The sequence below is a fragment of the Heterostelium album genome (assembly GCF_000004825.1).
Source record: "Heterostelium album PN500 unplaced genomic scaffold PPL_scaffold4, whole genome shotgun sequence".
In the NCBI taxonomy this organism is placed as follows: domain Eukaryota; phylum Evosea; class Eumycetozoa; order Acytosteliales; family Acytosteliaceae; genus Heterostelium; species Heterostelium album.
Window position 1 is genome coordinate 399,691 of NW_008805066.1, and position 20,384 is coordinate 420,074.

General features: G+C 31.3%; 11 protein-coding genes across 11 annotated transcripts; 6 read left to right on the forward strand and 5 right to left on the reverse strand.

The window, feature by feature from the left end:
- Nucleotides 1-164: 164 nt before the first annotated feature.
- Nucleotides 165-1,433, forward strand: PPL_04710 (homeobox domain-containing protein; the record flags this gene model as incomplete). The annotated part of the gene is made up of 1 exon (XM_020575608.1): nt 165-1,433. The coding sequence occupies one exon, from the start codon at nt 165-167 to the stop codon at nt 1,431-1,433; it is 1,269 nt and encodes a 422-aa protein (XP_020434403.1).
- A 1,631-nt stretch (nt 1,434-3,064) lies between these two features.
- On the forward strand, nt 3,065-5,902 carry psiB (PA14 domain-containing protein; the record flags this gene model as incomplete). Its single annotated transcript, XM_020575609.1, has 6 exons — nt 3,065-3,122; nt 3,225-3,386; nt 3,460-3,633; nt 3,705-3,838; nt 3,904-4,060; nt 4,131-5,902. The coding sequence occupies 6 exons, from the start codon at nt 3,065-3,067 to the stop codon at nt 5,900-5,902; spliced, it is 2,457 nt and encodes an 818-aa protein (XP_020434404.1).
- Nucleotides 5,903-6,616: 714 nt separating this feature from the next.
- Nucleotides 6,617-7,196, forward strand: PPL_04712 (uncharacterized protein; the record flags this gene model as incomplete). The annotated part of the gene is made up of 2 exons (XM_020575610.1): nt 6,617-6,763; nt 7,080-7,196. The coding sequence occupies 2 exons, from the start codon at nt 6,617-6,619 to the stop codon at nt 7,194-7,196; spliced, it is 264 nt and encodes an 87-aa protein (XP_020434405.1).
- Nucleotides 7,197-7,750: 554 nt separating this feature from the next.
- On the reverse strand, nt 7,751-8,189 carry psenen (gamma-secretase subunit; the record flags this gene model as incomplete). Its single annotated transcript, XM_020575611.1, has 2 exons — nt 7,751-7,884; nt 8,030-8,189. 2 exons carry the CDS (start codon nt 8,187-8,189, stop codon nt 7,751-7,753), a joined length of 294 nt encoding a protein of 97 aa, XP_020434406.1.
- A 464-nt stretch (nt 8,190-8,653) lies between these two features.
- On the forward strand, nt 8,654-9,542 carry PPL_04714 (uncharacterized protein; the record flags this gene model as incomplete). The annotated part of the gene is made up of 2 exons (XM_020575612.1): nt 8,654-9,201; nt 9,278-9,542. The coding sequence occupies 2 exons, from the start codon at nt 8,654-8,656 to the stop codon at nt 9,540-9,542; spliced, it is 813 nt and encodes a 270-aa protein (XP_020434407.1).
- Nucleotides 9,543-9,776: 234 nt separating this feature from the next.
- On the reverse strand, nt 9,777-10,645 carry med18 (putative mediator complex subunit 18; the record flags this gene model as incomplete). Its single annotated transcript, XM_020575613.1, has 3 exons — nt 9,777-9,920; nt 10,016-10,420; nt 10,484-10,645. 3 exons carry the CDS (start codon nt 10,643-10,645, stop codon nt 9,777-9,779), a joined length of 711 nt encoding a protein of 236 aa, XP_020434408.1.
- A 210-nt stretch (nt 10,646-10,855) lies between these two features.
- PPL_04716 (uncharacterized protein) lies at nt 10,856-12,849 on the reverse strand (the record flags this gene model as incomplete). The annotated part of the gene is made up of 3 exons (XM_020575614.1): nt 10,856-11,467; nt 11,655-12,713; nt 12,784-12,849. The coding sequence occupies 3 exons, from the start codon at nt 12,847-12,849 to the stop codon at nt 10,856-10,858; spliced, it is 1,737 nt and encodes a 578-aa protein (XP_020434409.1).
- A 923-nt stretch (nt 12,850-13,772) lies between these two features.
- On the forward strand, nt 13,773-16,015 carry PPL_04717 (uncharacterized protein; the record flags this gene model as incomplete). Its single annotated transcript, XM_020575615.1, has 4 exons — nt 13,773-13,841; nt 13,926-14,079; nt 14,167-15,270; nt 15,342-16,015. 4 exons carry the CDS (start codon nt 13,773-13,775, stop codon nt 16,013-16,015), a joined length of 2,001 nt encoding a protein of 666 aa, XP_020434410.1.
- Nucleotides 16,016-16,209: 194 nt separating this feature from the next.
- On the reverse strand, nt 16,210-16,846 carry PPL_04718 (uncharacterized protein; the record flags this gene model as incomplete). Its single annotated transcript, XM_020575616.1, has 4 exons — nt 16,210-16,219; nt 16,438-16,515; nt 16,588-16,670; nt 16,751-16,846. The coding sequence occupies 4 exons, from the start codon at nt 16,844-16,846 to the stop codon at nt 16,210-16,212; spliced, it is 267 nt and encodes an 88-aa protein (XP_020434411.1).
- Nucleotides 16,847-17,271: 425 nt separating this feature from the next.
- PPL_04719 (uncharacterized protein) lies at nt 17,272-17,511 on the forward strand (the record flags this gene model as incomplete). Its single annotated transcript, XM_020575617.1, has 1 exon — nt 17,272-17,511. The coding sequence occupies one exon, from the start codon at nt 17,272-17,274 to the stop codon at nt 17,509-17,511; it is 240 nt and encodes a 79-aa protein (XP_020434412.1).
- A 145-nt stretch (nt 17,512-17,656) lies between these two features.
- On the reverse strand, nt 17,657-19,852 carry PPL_04720 (HAD-IG family 5'-nucleotidase; the record flags this gene model as incomplete). Its single annotated transcript, XM_020575618.1, has 6 exons — nt 17,657-17,947; nt 18,016-18,459; nt 18,541-18,578; nt 18,657-18,894; nt 18,993-19,370; nt 19,460-19,852. 6 exons carry the CDS (start codon nt 19,850-19,852, stop codon nt 17,657-17,659), a joined length of 1,782 nt encoding a protein of 593 aa, XP_020434413.1.
- Nucleotides 19,853-20,384: the final 532 nt, after the last annotated feature.

A 20,384-nucleotide genomic window follows, 5' to 3' on the forward strand; every position in this document is an offset into this window, starting at 1 on the left:
TATTATTATTTATTTATTTATTTATATTTTTATTGTGTTGGTTAAATTTTACACATATCAAAAACTACTTTTATAATATGGCAGCAATAATTATGATCAATGTTATCTTTTTAGCTTGTAGAAGTTTAGATTGCAATTACAATAAACAAATATATAAATAACATATGTATACACATATACCATTTCAATATGCAATTTCAACCACCAATTTATATGGTGGTGATGACAATAATAATAATGATAATAATAATAATAATATTAATAATTATAATAATTATAATTTCTTTGCGAAATATAACAACAACAACAACAACAACTGTGACCACCTCTATCAACAAGAATCACCATTCTTATCGGTTTCCAGCTGTAGTGCTCTAGCTGATGCTGAATATGCATGCTTTTTTGGTGATGACTGTGAAGAGATCCCTGACTTTGACAAAGAACTCGAGAATAGAGACCTGAAAAAGTTGGAGTTTTTAAATCATGCTGAAGATGAACAGTCCGAAGAACAGCTGGAACCACCTTCAATGGATCAATTGGAAATCGATGAAGATTATCAAGAAATGGATGCTGAAGACATTTCAGTGGTCAAATCCGAAGAATGCGATGAAGATGTTGTTGTAAAAGTAGAAGTTGAAGATGAGACCGCACCAGAGGATGCTTATATGCAAGATTGGTCAGAAGAAGAAGAAGAGCAGGAAGAAGAGCAGCAGGAAGAAGAAGAAGAAGAAGAAGGCGTACTTGTAATTGACATTGATGCTGAAATTGAAAATGAATTAAATCCATCACTCCAATCTTTAAAAGAAAAATTAAAAGGTCTGAGAGTCAACGAATACTTGGAGCGTGTTGGAATCAACAAAGGATACCTACCAGAGAAACCACCTAAAATAGAAAAAGATGAAGAACAAGAAGTAGAAGTAAAAGAAGAACATGAAGAGGAAGACGAAGAACAAAAAGAAGAAAAAAAAGTGAAACGTGTTGCTGCTCCTGCTGCTGCTGCGCTTCGAGATGAACCATATTTCATTGAGAAGAATCAACTTGGATTGCCAGCAACACATTGGATCAAGAACAATCGGTTGTTGTTTGATGCAGTCGAGCGTATCAAACGAGAGGGACTGGACTATCTTAGCAATTTGGTAGAGTCGATTCAGAGTGTTACCACCGACTATGTCACCGGTAAGCCTAAATTGAGAAGAAGAGAGACCATGACCATCGCACAAAAGTTGCAATTCGCAAGATATCACAATTCAACACCAAGCATTGAACAGAAGCGTGAGTTGGCAAAACTCACTGGACGCTCACTTGAACAAGTATCCACCTACTTTACCAATCGTCGTAGAAGCGTGCCATCATCCAAAAAGAGATCGAGAAGAACAACTACCACAACCACAACAACTCCAACTAAAAGATCATTTATTTCCCGTAGAAAATAACTAACTTTTAGTTACATTCCATATATCTTTAAATAATTATATTAAGAATGTAGTATTACTATACTTAAAATGAATATTTTAATAGTTTTATTTCTTTGTTCTTCAAATTTATAAATCAGTTTCATTCAAAGATAATACTCTAAATAAAGTTTGTTAAACTATTCATTATCTTTTAAAATAGCCTTTTTTCCTACACCCTTATTTTTGATTAGAAATTTTTTTTTTTTAATCCTTTTTAAAGGAGAAAGGACACTCATGTTGCTGATTCAATCATTTTGATAGAATAAATTTAGCGGTTTATGTTTTGAATGTTCATTATTATTAATACACAAGATAGTACAAAAAACGATGAAGCATTTAATTAATCAAAGAGTACCCTAAGAATAGTACTAAAGAAAATATAAAGAATATTTAACTAACTACAGAGATTGATTGTAGTAATAATATCATTATGTAACCTTTATTTATTTAGCAAACTAAAATATTATTAGAAAATTATTTTCTCTGGCGCTGTGTTTAAGTTTCCCCCAAAAGGGATCTCTTGGTCTTGAATAGTGTGAAATATGATTGTGGGAATCTTTGAATGTGGGTAGATTTTTACTTTTCGTTTTTATATATTTATTTTTTTGCAAAACAACAATAAAGGGAACAAACATAATAACAGTTAATTAATAGAACCCATCATTTATCTGTATAGTATTTAAACTAAAATCAACAACAACAACACTAATACCCAATAGTAGTGTATACTCATTTTAAATCAAATAGATACTTGCAAGACATGTCTTTTTGTTTTACATTGATTGATTCCATGAATCAATAAGTCAGTAGTTCATTGTTTATTCTCTTTCATATATGATCGTAGTTTAGTTTTTTCTGGATAAGATCTGACCAATCAGTTTTTAGAATCTGAGATGGTGGTTAGAATCAACCAATCCTGTGATTGTATTAAACGAAACCAACCACAACACGTAAATTTACCTACAAAATAAACAACGGTGGTGATGATCATCTTATTCGAATCAATGATTTGCAACAACACAAAGAGTGCAAAAAAAAAAACACTTAAAATGCAAATCATTGTTTACTATCAACTCTGGTACACCAAAATTTGCTATTTAAAAAAAACAAATCAAAACTTAAAATACTGCAAATTTCAATCAACATTGTTTATATTCATATCTTCAAAAAGGTGATTGATTCAAAATTTTGTTTAATCGACATTTGAATGATTTTTTGAAAAAAAATTGTAAATTTCCACACACATTTGGGAACCACACCACCCAAAATCAGAACTGATCAAACTCCACAACAAAGCTGCCTGAAGTCTTTTTGTTCCAATAATCATTAATTTTTAAAATAAATTGAAAGTGAGGCAACTTTTTAAAGTTGTTTGCAGAAATATCATTTTGAACTCTAATGAAACCACCACTCGTTTTCCCCCGATAAGTCTTATTTTGGATATTGTTTTTTTTTATTGAAATTAACAAAAAACTAGTAATATATTGAAAACACAGAGTGTGAAAATAACTATAAAAGGAACCTTCAGAAGGTATGATTTTCAACAAAATCGTATATACCAACAAATACGAATATTTATTTAAATCGACCAAACAAATAAATAAAAAAAAATGAATATCCTATATGTTTTATTACTTTCAATATTTATTTCAGTGATTTATTCACAAAGTATGTATAAAATATAAATATAATATAAAAATTCTATTCAAATACTAATTTATTCTATTCTTTTTTTTTTTTTTATTACTTTTCTTTTCATTAAAAATTTAGACCCATCAACTTTGACCTTCACCGTTCAAGTTTATGATCAATTCCCACAATACAATAACAATTTTGAAACCAACTGTAATGGTGGTGTCATCCCAGGAATGATCAAGCCAAACTTGAATGTTACCTCTCGTGTTCCAGAATTGGTTTCATTGGTTGCCACTGGTATTTTTATAAATATTGATTGTTGTAAAATTAATAATTTAATATTAATGAAATTTCTCTTTATTATAAACAGATGCCAAAAACGCCCAAGGTTGCATGAAGAATCCAGCCTTGTTCAAATATTTCTTTGCTCCACAACAAAATGCTGCTCTTCCAGGTTTGAACTCCCCACTCAACTTGGACTTGGTATTTACCTATGATACTGCCAGACAAATCTATGTCTACAACAACCAAAATTTCTTCCCAAGTAAGTTTTTAATATATTTGCTTTTGTTTTTTTATATTATATTAACTTTACTTAAAAATTAAATTAAATAGTTGATGGAAAAGGATTTGATGTTGATCCAGCCAAGAGAATTTACAATAACAATGGTGTCTATCACAACTACCATTTCTGTATGAGAATGAGCACTCTTTTCACCTACAAAGGATTTGAAGTATTCAACTTTGTTGTAAGTTATTATAAATTAGTAGATCTATACAAAATTGTTATATTAATTTTTGAAAATTTAAATAGGGTGATGATGATGTTTGGGTATTCATTAACAATAAATTGGCTATTGACCTTGGTGGTGTTCACACTCCAGCTGCAGGTTCAGTCGACACCAGAACTCTTGGTTTGACTATTGGACAAAACTATAACTTTGATTTGTTCTTCTGTGAGCGTCAAAGAGGTATGTAAATTAAAAAAAAGTATCATTTATTTAAGAATGCGTATCTAATTAATTTAAATCATACAAACAGTCGGAAGTACCATTAAGATCGAAACCAACTTGTTGTTTGTTTGTCCATGGAAAGATTTCTGTGGTGTCTGCCAAGGTGATGGTAGCTCATGTTGTAATCCATTGACCACCTGTAACGATAACAATGCCTGTACTATCGATACCTGTCCAGCACCAAATGCCACCATCGTTGGTCCAATCGCCAACAACTGTGGTCACAAAGCCAAGACCGATCCAAATCCAGTCGATATCTGTATCAACCGTGTCTGTAACCCAGCCACCGGTAACTTTGACCCAACTCCAGTTCAATGCTTGAACAGAACAAACGAGTGTTTGAACACTCTTGGTTGCAACTCCACCGTTGGATGTCAATACCGTCAGTTCTGTAACGATAACATCTGTAACGTCAAGGACCAATGTGCCAACGGTAAATGTGTTCCAGTCACCTGTACCGATAGATCCAATGAATGTTTGGCTAGCTTGGGTTGTGACTCCACCAAGGGATGTCAATACGAATCAACCTGTAACAAGGACATCTGTAACGTCAAGGACCAATGTGCCAACGGTAAATGTGTCCCAGTTCAATGTGCCGACAGATCCAATGAATGTTTAGCCAGTTTGGGATGTAACTCCACCACTGGATGTCAATACGAATCAACCTGTAACGATAACATCTGTAACGTTAAGGACCAATGTTCCAACGGTACCTGTGTTCCAGTCACATGTCCAGACAGATCCGACGAATGCTTAGTCAGTTTGGGTTGCGACTCCACCAAGGGATGCCAATACGAACCAGCCTGTAACTCTGACATCTGTAACGTTAAGGACCAATGCTCAAATGGTACCTGTGTTCCAGTCACCTGTGCCGACAGATCCAATGAATGTTTGGTCAGTTTGGGTTGCAATTCCGCAACTGGATGTCAATACGAATCAACCTGTAACGACGATATCTGTAACGTTAAGGACCAATGCGCCAACGGTACCTGTGTTCCAGTCCAATGTGCCGACAGATCCGACGAATGTTTGGTCAGTTTGGGATGTAACTCCACTACCGGATGTCAATACGAGTCATCATGTAACAACGACATTTGTTTCGTTCGTGATCAATGCGCCAACGGTACCTGTGTTCCAGTTCAATGCCCAGATAGATCCGACGAATGTTTGGTCAGCTTGGGTTGTGACTCCACCAAGGGATGCCAATACGAATCAGTCTGCAACAGCGACATCTGTAATGCACGTGACCAATGTTCCAACGGTACCTGTGTCCCACTTCAATGTGCCGACAGATCCGACGAATGTTTGATCAGCTTGGGTTGCAACTCCACCACTGGATGCCAATACCAATCGACCTGTAACGACAATGTTTGCAACGTCCAAAACCAATGCGCCAACGGAACCTGTATTCCAAAGTCCGCTGAAGACTGTGCCATCGAATTGGATGGTTTCGTCAACCCATGCAAGATCTACTCGTGCGATGCCAGCGGAAATGGTTGCAAGTCCGAAGACAAATGCAAGCCAAGCACCAACCCATGTATCTTGACATCATGCAATGCCACCAGCGGTGAGTGTTTCAACACCGAAATCCCAGGTGACATCTGTGACTGTGGTTGTGGTGAGATTCCAAACAAATGTATGAAGTCATTCTGTACCAAGGATGGTGTCTGTCAACCAAAATTCAGAGATGAAATCAACGACAACAATTTCTGTACCCTCGATGTCTGTGACCCATGCACCGGTACCATCACCCACACCCCAGCTCCACAATGCTTAAGCTGTCAACAATGTTCAGCTTAAAATATATAATATATATTTAATTTATATAATATTTAATAATAAATAACATTTTATTCATTACCGCTTATCTATCATTAAAATATAATTTTTTTTCTTTAAAATTTTTTTTTCTTACCAAGGTTAGTGTAATATCTTTTTGAAATCAAGACATTAGGAAACAAAACAAAGATATAAAGATAGATAAAAACTATACGAGTCTATTGGTATTAAAATTATTAAATAATAATAACACTATCATTGTAAAAATAAGATTTTAAATTTTTAATAATTTTTTTTAAAAAGAAGAAAATTTTTTTTTTTAAAAAACGGTAAACATTTTAATATCTTTTTGAAATCGACACCTCTTGTTATAAAACAAAGATATAAAGATAGGTGGTCACTAGACGAGTTAATTGATATCAAATATATCCAAAAATAATAAAGATTCCTCTATTAGAATTGTAATTTTTTATTAACTATAAGTTTAACATTTTTAATTTTTTTTTAGAATACATTTTATAATTTAAATAAATAAAACAATGATGATCATCAAAATTGAAACATGTAATGTAATATAATTATATTAATGATCAACAATAACCAAAAAATATGATTTTTGAAAAAAAAAATGATTAGTTTTGCAATGATCGACACTCAGTGAATATTTTTTTTAATCAATTACTCTATTTTTTTTTTTTTAATTTTATTTATTATTTATATTCAAAAGATATTAAGATGTCATCAGGATACGGTGCATACGGTAGTTCAGGACGTTGTTTCCCAATCTTCTCTGATTTTGCTACTTGTGTAACAGAGAAATCAATCGAATTATGCGAACCATACAGACACGATTATTTCGAGTGTTTGCATAACCTTAAAGAAGTATGTTCATTTCCTTTCACCTATCAACTTAATTTGATATACATAGTATATAGATATACATAGAGAGGATTGTAGAAACCATTTGTTTTTGTTATTCTTTGATTTAGAATACAATAATGATGATCAAACTTTAGCTATTATTACAATACCAATAATATATATACACTGTGGTGGTTGAATAGAGTAGAAATCGACAAATCATAGCAATAGATAAACATAGATTAAATAATGTGGATAGAATAGAGAAACAAAAATATATGTTTGCAAAATAAGAATAAATTATTAATAGCAATCTAAAATCATAATGATATTATAGTATAAAGTACAAGAATCAACCGATTATTCTAAAGATGCCGATGTAAGAGCTGCCAAGGTTAGAGAAGCCATCAGAAGAGTTCAAGATTATGAACCAAAGGTTGGAAAAGAATGTTAATATAGATAGATAGATAGACAGCAATATAAAAGTAAAATAATAGTAAATAAATACAACAACTCAACTTTCATACTACAATAATAGAGTTGACAACAGCATGACATTAAAGTTGTTGTCATTCTTCATCATTTTCGAAACAAAGATATTATATAAATTAGTAGTTTGATCAATTTAGTGCATGTAAGAATATGATTTCCACAGAGAAAATTCAAAAAAATCATTGTTTGTTTGTATTTTTTAATGATAATGTTAAATTAACTTTTATTGATTTAATTATTATTAATTTAATATTAAAAATATTGATTCATGTCATTCATCGCTTCAATTTTAAAGATATTGTTGTTTGATTGTTTGTTTTGCTTGGTTGGTTGGTTTGGTTTGTTTGTTTGTTGTTACAAAAGAAGTTCTTTTGTACTGTCTTTAGGTAAAGGTGAATTCATTGGAGTTTGAGAGATGCTGACATGACATTTTATAAATATATTACAAACTAATACTACTATATTATTATCTATTCTATTCTATTCTATTCTATCTTAATAAATATCCAATTGAAATTAACCAAATGGAACTGTAATTGAGATACTGTCACCGAATGCACCCCATTTATTTCTATTTACAAGATAGATACCCATCCATGTCATAAATATACCTGTATATACAAAGAATCCTATCAATGAATATTTAAGATCTAAAATAATAATAATAATAATAATAATAATAATCGTTGAATATCTATGTTAATATTTGTAATGATATATTTATAAACAGGTTCTCTATACTGGTTAAAGTAGTAGAATCTATTTATTTATTTAATTTTGTTTTTATAAACTTACACCAAATGATAGCAGGTGATAATACTTTTCTATGTGGTAAGAAGAATAGTATATTGATCATCCATACCCAAGGCAAAAAGAAGAATCCGGCAATCCACAGTTTTCTTGCAATGCCTCGCATCTTCTCGTCATTTAATTTATCATCTTCATCTACCAACATGTTTAATAGCTTTTAACTAATAATAATATACTATTCTATACTATTATGATTATCAATAAAATTCTATTTTAAAACAAAAATATTTATTACAATTAGATAGATAGAATTTTATCAATAGAAAGCAATTAAAAATTAAAAAATATCAAATTTAATTTATTTTTTTGAAAAAATAAAAAAAAAGATTTAATATTAAAATATCAAAAAAAATGTAATATAATACCAATATAAATAGTATATATATAATTATTTAATTAATATAATTGCAATTATAATATATCTTAACTTGTATTAGTAGATAAATATCAAATTTGTGTGTTTGTTTGTGTGTGTGTTTATTAGTTTTATTTTTTTACAAAAAATAAATATAAATTTTTGGTGGTAGTTGGTTGATATCTATCAAGTAATTAATTGGACTGTTTTTGGTAGAGGGGAGAGATCGATAGCAGCATCAGCAGTGGATAATCATGAATTTGTTACCGCAAAAAAGTTGGAATGTTTGGAATGCAAAGAATAGAGCAAGAGTAGAACGAGACAAAGAGGAACTCAGAATCAAAGATGAACAAAAGAGGAAACGTGAAATAGAAATACAACAGGAACGTAGAATAGAGATTTTAAAGAGTAAGAAAGCCGTGCTATTTGAAAATGATCAAACAGACAATGATAGTCTTGATAATGATAATAATCAAGTTGCCCGAGATATTATTAACGATGACATAAACAATGGAACAACAACAATAACACAATCCTCAACAACAATTGAACAACCAATTCAAAGATTTGAATTGTTTAAGGATATCGTTAATAATAGTACTAATAATAATAATAATAATATGAAAAAAGATGTAAATAATAATAATTATAATATAAAGAAAAAAGAAGAGAATGTCATTTATAAATCACCATTGGGAGAAGGATCATTGGAATTCTCAAAAAAGACTGCTCGATGGGAGCAACCACTGGAAGACATTGATAATCCTGCCGAACTTAACACAAATAAACATAGAAAGAAACTGTAACTATATTTAATATTATCATATGTTTATAAATTTATAAACTAACTATGTTATTGTTTTTTTGATAATCAATAGGAAAAGAGAAAGTTGGACACTTTCGAAAGAAGATCCATCGACATTTATAAATAAAGTAACAGGTCATAAACCAAGTGGTACAGATAAAAATAGTAATAATAATAATAATAATAATCAAAGTAAAGAAGTTAAATCAAATGATAATACAAAGAAAAAGAATAAATCAATTGAAGAATTAAGAGCTGAACGTTTGGCAAGAGAGGAAAAAGAAAGAAAACGAGCATCTGAATTAATAAAGCAAAAGTCTAAATCTACCAAGTTATAACCTAACCTATAAATCAATCAATTGATTACTTTTGTAATTGTCTTTATGATTATTATTATTACTATTATTATTATTGTTTAAGTTTATATACATTGTTTATTGTTTTATTATATATGATGTGATGATCCAGGAGGAAGTGCCTGTTGTTTTCTTAGATCGAATTTTATTAGTTCAACATAACTATAGGTTAAACAGTATTACAGTAAGTATTGTTAGTATATATAAATAAAGTAATCATTGAATGATTAATACAAACGGATATAAATATTCAGCATAAGTATTCAAATAATCAGCAGCTTGACTAAAACCTTCTTCACCTGATAGACATTGTAATTCAACCATACTGTTCTTTGTTAATGATTCTCCTTGTGATCCATCCTTTAATTGTTTTATAAGGTAACGCAACATAATGTAATTAGTTTTAATTAAAATTCGATAGTTAGATAGTTATAATTTGATTTTCATAGACTTACAGGTAATGACCTTGAATGTTGTACGATATACAACGATACATAATAAGTACTATAGCAGAAACCATCGACATAGTATTCATAGTCTTTGACATAACCCATGTTCTCGATGAGCTGTATGAATTTGTCGGATACACTGATGTCTACAACATTTCTAATGACTGCGTTGATTTTATCTTTGATTTGTGGCACACCGACATAACGTGCACTCATCTTGTCTTTCGCGTTGGTTGTAGATTGCATCTGGTTAGGTGATCGTGTTGACTTTGGTTTCTCTGTTCTAATGTGTATCTCTGATGGAAGGATAGAGTTCTCTGCCCACATCGGTCCGCTCGATACCACGGTCGATCGATAGACAGTCTCCTTATAGGAGAACTTGTGGTCGGCACGCATCATTCCTTTGACTCGCTGAACAAACAGATTGACAGGCGTCGTCAGAATACCGTGCAAACTACACTCGTACGTATTTACATTGTCTTGTGGTTGAAGAGCTGACAGTGGATTCGACTGGTTACCTGAACCACCACCACCCATCAACGGTGATGTTTGATTACCATGTTGATGATGATGATGTTGTTGCTGTTGTGTATGATGATGATGATGATGTGATTGTTGTTGTGGTTGATGAAACATATCCTAATTATTTTTAAGTTTATCCAGAAAAGGTATTTAAAAGAAAAAAAAAATTGATCTGATCAAAAAAAAAAAAAAGTAGGTATCCACCAATTATGCAATTAAATTGTGTCATTCAATCAATCACATTAACACCAAACTTTAATTTTTATTTTCCATTATTATGTTAAAAAATATTTAAAGAAAATCGTTTATTTTATGTCAATGTTTTTAGAGTGGAGTTAAAACTAAAGATTGTAAAGCAACTTGACCACCATTTACGATAAAGGTGAAATCATTGTTTAGTTCACCTGGATGTAAGGTGATGTTGTACGATGGATTGGCTGAGAGAATCTGTGGGAATGGTGTGTAGCTGAGTGCGTATGTTGCCACTGGAGTTTGGGTGTGATCTAACATGGTGATGCTAGCTGGTCTTTTATCGGCGAGTATACAGTGCAGTGAAAGCGAGAATGTAGTTGGTGTACTGTAAGCAGAGTCCAATCGGTAGGTGATCGATGTCTGGTTGTCGAGCATCATTACGTGGCTGCCTGGTAAATTATTGTAATCAGCAGAGAGAAAAGCAGTACCGTCTTGACTCAAATACTTTTGGGCATTGACAACCGTCGCGATGGATTTGACAATGAGGTTGTTGGCGAATACTTCCGATGGTAAGAAAGCAACGGTCAGTGCATCGGGAACTGGATAGCTGAGAGCACGGGTGTTGAGATTCCAACCAAAGATGTTACCGATCTTGTGGTTTCCAAATTGCTCGGTTGCATTGAAAAGCGATCCACGGTTGGAAATATAATAATTGGTACATACTTTGGCGCTGGTGGAATTACACTTGGATTTCAAATCGAGTGCTCCAAACTTGGGTGCTTGAGCATTTTTTTTTGTCAATAAAGGAAATCATTCTTGGGAATGCATCTTGGCTGTAACTGAAGGATTGCGTTCCAAAGGTTGGCTTGAAATTGATGGTCTTCATCTCGGTCGTTGGGAATGGCGAATCTCCAAGAACATCGGAAACTACCTGAGATGTATAGTCGGCTGGGTCTGTGAACAACGATTTTACAGACAAGATAAATTGTTGGTCTTGATATTCAAATACAGCGGAATTCAAAATACCTCTGAAACGATTGATATCAGCGGATTCTGCCATCTCCAAGACTCTATCGAAAGTCGGATTGTAATATCCATTGAAATCCGATACATCTGGATCAACATTGAATCCAACGATATCAGAGAAGAGGTAACGAACTCTTTCAGCGTATGTTCCACTCTTTAATTTTGAATCCATCATCCACCAGTTCATTGCAAAATCGGATACAGTTTGAATGTATACATTTTTGAATTGAATAAATACCTCATAGTCGTCGGCATTCATATCCTCTGGATCGACACCTTCAAAGAGTGCTGAAGCTCCTACGTCATAGGTATCACTGACATACTCGAGATACTCTCTTAGTTTAAGGTCTAATTTTGATTGGTAGGCAAGCAGCTCGGTGTCTGTGTATCCCCAACTCTGTCCATAACGAATGACCTCTGACAGCATGAATAAATGACTGGTAGCAGTAAGAGTGAATATTGGAATTTGTTGGAGTTGCTTGGCTGGCTTACGGAATCCTACGCCGTCGGTAAGTTGTGTCGTGAAAAGCTCCTCGAGTTGTTCGAATGATTCACGGACGGCACCAAGAGCACGTGGATTCAACTTGAAGTTGTCAATGGCAGTACGGAACTCGGTGGTATATTGATAGATTAAATCAAACTTGGCACGGGTATTGGTTGTATCGTAGAGAGTGGTAGTTTCATCAATGAGATCTCTCATCATGGATAAGAATGGCAACGATACACCATTTCCATATGGCGCAGTTTCATTGATAAAAACTGAATGCCAAATCTCATCGAGAATGACAGATAAAACGTTTTCATTTCTGGAATACAAACTAACCGAAAGCATTCTGTAGTATTCCATCAAAGTGATATCGTCAGATTCTTTTGGAACTTCAATTTTTCCATTCAATAAAATATTATTGAACCAATTGTTCTGAGTATTCATATACACTCTTTTTGATGGTACTTGGAATTTACTCTTTATAAATTAAATTTAAAAATTAATATGAATATTATTAATTTTGTCCATTTGTTAATTAATTACTTACAGCAGCATCATTATAATTTATAAATAATGTAATAAATAAAATAAATATTAAATAAAAATATTTCATCTTTATTTTTGTTATTGATAATGAATTTTATTTGATTTTAAAAGTTAGAAGGGGACAAATATTTGATAATTTATAATCACAATAAATAAATGAATCTAAATAGAATTATAGCTTGATCATTATGATGGATCTTGAAAAATTTAGTGCATATATATTTTGTTGGATTTTTTTGTTTTGTATTTGCAGATGATGATAAGCGGATACTCAAATATTTCAAGGTACCTTGAAATCTGCAAAGCGATTGTTTTATAGGATTCGAACACTACTCAAAATCGTACGATCAGAATCATTTCACAGCCCATCATTCAGCTGCACAAATCTAAAAATAAAAATTGTGGCACAGATTTTTCAAAACACAACCCTTTAATTAATTTAACCTTTCGTTTTTTATTTTGATTAGTATCCTGATCAACTCACTAAAAACTCTAAAATTTTTTTACAAAAAAATGTTTATCAAATTTGTTTAGTTAGCAGATTCATTTTATAGTTCTTTTATTTGTTCAACTCTGCAAATGAAATCAAATTATATCTAATTCGAATAGAGCAACTTCGGTTGTTCTATCGATTAAACATCGCGAACTGATGGGTCCAATGTCTTGATTGTGACTAGCATCAGCATCACTCACTTGCAAATCTAAATCACAAGATTATTTTAGTTGCCCTTCAGCTAAATATTTTCTTAACTAGTCATAAAACACAATCGATTGTGATATCATCTCATACTTTTGCAAAGTAGTAACACGATCGTCATCTAACAAACCATGATCTGTCCTAATTCATTCACAGATATTTTTTAGTTTATGTTCTTTCTACCTTCTTCTTACCTAATCAAAAATCAACAACATTACTATTTTATTTCAAATTTGTTATTTTATAATTTAGTAAATAGAAATAATAACTAAAATATTATAATATAATATAGAATGAATAGAAAAGCATTTGCTTTATTCTTTCTTGTGTTGATATGTGCACAATTATTTATTGATGTTGCTGTAAGTTTTTAAACAAACTTTTTAAGAAAATACAGAATATAATCTTTATTAACTTTTCTATTTGTTTATTTTACTATAATGTAGGATGCAGCAGCTAAAAAACCTAAAAAGAAAAAGAAACCACAGAGACCTCTAGCTTTGGAAGCAGATAAGAGAATGTTTTTAAAGAACAATCTTGATTTCATCAATGAATATATCTCGCCAGTCTCTACACCTTTCCGAGATAGCGAAGGAAATGGTATGTTTGAATATCGGAAAAACGTGATGGCAAAGATAAAATTAACTAATGAGCTCTTTTATTTAATTATAAATTAACATACCATAGGTATTGGTCTGACCGAATTTTTTAAAGCGATGGTCGTAGGTTTCCTGGCGTTCGATCCAGTAACTGCCGTTGCTGCAGTATTTATCGATTCAATCTGGTCTGCCTTTATCGAAAACAATTCCGAAGATAAAAACGATGCTATCACTCGTGCCTACATTCAAATGGTGAAGGAGATAGTCGACCAAAAGATTGAAGTATACGACCAATCTATTATTTGGGCCGAATACACGATCATCAATGCCTCCATTGTTTCCTTCAAGGACTCTGTAGTAGTTTTCAATGAAGATCCATCAGAAGTCAATTCCGAAGCGGTTCGTACCGATTTCACGACATTGGAAAAAGATCTTCGTGGACGTCTCGATCCAAATGGTGGACTGAGAAAGAAGGGTTGGGAACTCTCTGAACTTCCAGTATTTGCTTTGGCTACCACTCTTTACTTTATGGCGCAAGTAGATCTACAGAGAAACGGTGTTACTTGGGGTTTCTCACAGGGCCAACTCGACAAGTTCAAGCGTTACTATGATGAACGTATGGGATCGTATCTCCAATATGTAAAGGATACCTATAAATCTGGTTATGATAAGATTATGGATGCAACTCCCGAAGCAGACCGTGATACCTCCACTCTGAACAAGATTAACCGTTATCGTCGTACTATGATTCCACAAGTAATGGACTACGCTGCTATATGGTGGACTTTTAACTCAACTCTGTTCCCCACCACTGCCTATGGTGAACGTGTCAGATATTTGTACTCTGATGTGCTTGGACAGCCAATTGACCGTCAAAAAACACCTTCTTTCGACGGATCCTACTACGATCCAACACTCGCGCGTCTCATTGAAATGGCGGACTATCTTGAGCGTGAGAGATACCGTGGTGAAATTGCCAGTGTTAAGATTGGCTATAAATTGTACGAATGGATTTGGAGTATTCAACCTACCTACGTGGATGAAACACAGCCCGACAAGAAACGTGTTGGTCTTTCTGTTGGCAATCCATCACCTCCATCTGGAGGTTACGTTTCCATTGATATTCAACGTACTGTCTACAGACCCTCTGGTGTATTAGTAGTTTGGGATGTATTCCCCCAATTAATTGAAAGTAAGTCATGAAATAACTTCCTTTTTATATATAATCAGACCGTTAATGTTTTCTCTTTCTTTTATTTATAGTCTATGATAATACAACTCATCGAGCTGGTGAAGTTAATTTCATGGCTGTTCCATGCTTCGATAGACCAGGACAAACTTATTGTAATACTTATTATAATAATGGAGGTCAATTAAACAGCGTCTATTGGCAAATGGATTCACACAAAATCGGTGATATGATTGGATGGAGTGAGAACAAAAAGATTGGTGTCGACGGGCAATCTGCTCTTGATGCCTTTCAAGTTGCCTTTGTTCCAATGGATGTCTACAGTAACAATTTGATTTTGAGGAATGTAGCAACCGTTATAGATGCTCAGAAATCAATGAAGTATAAAAACGCTCTCCTCTTCAAGGACTTTGTCATGCCAGGTGTCCATGCTGTCACCGTATTCGACAAGGGTTATCTATCTTTTATTTTCGATAGTGACTACAAAGCCAACAAGAAATTCACAATATTTTTACGAGTTCACTCCAATCAACCAAACGAAGGAAAACTTTCATTGAAAAGAGGACCAGATGCAAAAGATCCGGCATTGGCAACCTTCACCATCAAAGCAAATGTCAGAGACCAAAGCGTCTTCCCAGACACTGCCTACGAAATTCAATTACAGCCCGGTGAGACAAATAACACTTTTTATTTCGTGGCTACCGGCAAAGGAATACAACTTCAATCAATTGTTTTTATTCCAAAATAAATACAAATATATAGAATTAATTAATATTTTAAGCTCAAAGAGTCGTTTTTTAAATTTCCATTAATTTAATTTTTTTATAATCTATACAATTCCTCTTTTTTCAATATTGAAAAGATATTCCAGATTTTTTAAATATATATTTTTAAATTAGGAATCATATATACTCATTTAACCCGCTCACAAAATAAAAATTTTTAGACTGTTCTAAAATCAGGTACATTTTCAATTATGTAGTATTTTTTTCAGAATAGAATAAACATATTTATTTTATTTTTATATTGAGAATAATTCATTTTAAATATTCTTAACCAATTAATTGCATGTTTGAGTGAAGGGGTCATAGCATTGATTTCTACAACTATTTTACATATTTTTAATTAATATAGACAGTTTATGAAAAAAAAAGTCTTTTAAATACTTACGCTCTTTGGAAAAAGCCACAAACAAGTCCTCCAGGGTAACATTGTTGAGATTGAGGATCGTAGCATCTATTTCCACATCTATTTTAAAATTATTAATATGTAAAATGAGATTTATATTTATCTATAGAAAAATTGTTTTTAAATACTTACGCTCTTTGGAAAAAGCCACATACTAGTCCTCCAGCGTAACATTGTTGAGAAGTAGGATCATAACATGAATAAGCTCCACAAGCCTTTTTAATAATTTAATTTAAAAATGTTAAAAAATTTAAAAGTAAAAAATTTATAAGTAAAAAAAAATATTGATACTCACTCTTTGATTACCAGAACAAACTACAGCAACTGCTTCTTCTTCAGCTAAACAAACACCAATAAAAAATAGGCAAACTAAAAAGATAATTGTTTTCATTTTCTTGAATATTTTTTATATTTAAAAAACAAATAATGAGTTAGTAAAATGGATTGAAAATAGAATTTATAGAACTTCTTTTTTTACCATTAAAGAATAAATTATGAATCAAGTAAGAAATTCTATGAACTTTTTATAATCATCTTATTAAGATTATCAAATTACGTTTTTACAACTAAAAAAAATACAGATTTATTTAAACCAATCAAAATTTCTATTTATTTTTACAACTAATTTAATACTTTTATACTCAAGATTTTAGATTCTTTTTATTTTATTCTTCAATCAGGATGAAAAACGTATTTTGAAAGTTCAAGTTAGAACCTGTATAATTAATTAATTAATTAAATTAAGTTGTAAAATTGTAATTTAGAAACCAATATATCATAACTCTAATAATCACAAATGTTCATTATTATATAAAAATGAAATTAATATTTTCTATCATCTTTTGTATTCTTTTAATTGGTGTATGCTTTGGAAATGAAAATGAATTGGAAAATGTAGAGCAAGCCAATGATTGTATGGCTGGTCTATTCAATTGTAATGGAGTATGCTACAACCCAGCATTCTCTAGTTGTCAATATGGAGTTGTTTGTTATCAAGGAACAATCTATTGTCATCGAACCGGTGGTTGTTATAATCCTGCCTATTCCCAATGTTAAAAATAAAATAATAAATAAATTTGTTATTTTTGTCTTTTTTCCAAAAACAAATCAATGTTTTATTTTATTAACAATAGAATTGTCTTTTTACCAATGCTTTCCGTCAATTATTGGTATTAATATTCTAACAACAACATTTTTTATATTAATTTAGTTTGAATTCGTGAGGTAAATAATTACGACTTGGGTAGAATACATAGTCCAATGGATATGAAATTAAATTTTCAATCTTTGAGGTGTAGATATCGGCATGACGATGTAAAGAATAAGCAAACATGGTTGCATTTGTATGAGTTCTAAATAGACTACCAAAATTTGGATTGAAAGGTTCTTTCAATGCCAATCTCTTGGAATATCTTTCAGTTTTTAATGCCTCTAAAAATACATCTTTCTCTCTTCCACTAAAGAATTGACATTTTCTCATTGTATCCTCGATCTATAAAAATAAGTATAAATTAATATAAAAAGAATAATAGTTTAAAAAATATATATATATATAAATACCTGTAATAATTGAGCAAGATTCTCTCTGTATTTTGGAGAGTTTTGAATTTCTACTTCAGTCTCCAATTCTTTGATGATGACACCGGTTCGCCAACCTTCTCTTGTGGATGGTTCAACGAGATCACTGAAAAGATGATCTCCAAAATACATTACACTTCTTCCCTTCCACTTGCTGATGCTGGTAAACTGATTTAGACTACCACCTACATACACCTTTCCAGGCTTGAACTCTGTGATATTACTCCAATCGTATCTCTCATCCGAGTTGATATCGAACGATCTAAATTGACGACCACGGCCAAAGAATGTTGGCTTGTCACACTGTGTAATGATTACATCGAACAGCTCTGTCCAATCATGGTATTTTCCACCGAGTTGATCATTCAACAAATATTGCATACCACGATTAGCGAAAAAGAATGAATTATTTGTTAATAAAAATAACTATAATTAAATATTATCAAATAAAAGATTTGTTAATTTTAAAATATCCATCAATGAATTTATCTTTTCTTTATTACTTACCTTTTTGTTAGCAGATTTCAACTTTAATAGGAAATCACCTAATAGGATATATTTGTTAATTAAAGGTTATTAATTTTAAAATATATTTTGTAGATTCATTGATATTTATTACTTACCTAGCAATGGATGTTTGTTTAGATAGAGTGGAAAATCATTGATGATTCTATTGTGTAGACTTCCACTGAGATGTACTTTCGATACTGCTTTGGTGATGTCGTCATAGATGATTCTTGGTTCAAAAGAAAAGTTATTGTCATTAAGGAATTGGGTGATATCACTAATTAGACATGCCTCTGGTAAACAAAAAATATCACTCATAGTCTTTAAATTATTTTCACAATACTGTTTTCTTAACTAAGATAATCGGAAAAAAGATATGTTAACAGACTGTGTTTAAACTTGAGTAGTAATAATAGTAATAAATAAATAAATAATTAATTATAAATACTTACTTGCATTGAACCATAAACAGATATGGTATCTTCTTTACTCAAAGATCTTCTTCCGTAATAGACAGCACCGGCCTGTATGTTATTAAGGAAATCCAACTTCATGAGTAGACCAGTCTTCATATCGTAGTGAAGACCTCTGATTGCAAAACTGGCGTCATACTTTAGGTCTTTTAATGCTGTCGGATACTTTAGTTCGTCTACCAAGTAGTTGATCGACAACTCGTAGATCAAATGCTGAACCTGGTCACTGTAGTTGGCAAGTGTATAGTCATAATCGAAACCAAACACTTGAATTTCACTCAGCTTTAATTCACTATTTATGAATACATCCTGTGGATCCAAAGTAGGAACATAACTTAAATCTATAAAATGTCTATTCTAAAAAATAGTAAAAAAAAAAAAAAGAATAGTTATTAGATTTTGCATTGTCATTGTGATATTATATACCACTTATAAAAATTACATACATTATACATATTAATTAATTGATCAAGTGATAGATTTAATACGGAATGATGTGTTTGAGTGTTGTTTGGTGTGGTCGATACAGATGTCGATGGTGATATATTGAATGACTCTGTATTCTTTAGAGATCCAATTTGACCACTGTTCCAAAGATATGTATAACTTGGTCCCAAATGTACATTTTGTTTGATTGTCGTTGTCGTTGTAGTAGTAGTTGATTCAACAACTATATCATCTTCACCAATATTTCTACTTTTATTATTATTATTATTACAATAATTTCTATTCTTGTTATTATTATTATTATTATTATTACAACTATTATTTAAATAAATTAAATTTGTAACATTTAATTTCTTAATTGATTTCAATGATTGATTTATCAGTGAAATCATTCTATCTATATTTGAATATTAAAAGATAAAATATTTATCTAAATTAAATTAAGTGATTCTTAAATAAATAAAAATGGGCTTTTTTATAAAAAATTTCATTAAATCTAATATTAAAAAAAAAATCAAAAAAACATAAATATTTATACCCCCTTAACACCACATTCATTGCCAAAAAAGAAAATTTCATTTGCAGGGTTTATACAAAACAAAAAAACGAAAAAAAAAAAAAAGTGATTTTTTATTTTGAATCTTTATCTGTTTGAGACAATTTTGAATATCAAAGAAATGGGGTAAAAAGTATTTTATTTTATTTTTTAAAAATTATAATTTTTTTTTCAGTTAATTTCTAAAAAAAAATCAAACTTGATTGTATCACTCCTTGCTGACGTTTTTGTACAATTAATTCCCTCATCGAAATCATCTTAATCAAGAGAAATTCTAAACCATTGATATTATTATAGTTTTATAGTTATCTATTACTATACTTTTTTTCTTTACTATTTTTTTTTTATATCTTTATTAATTTTTTTTT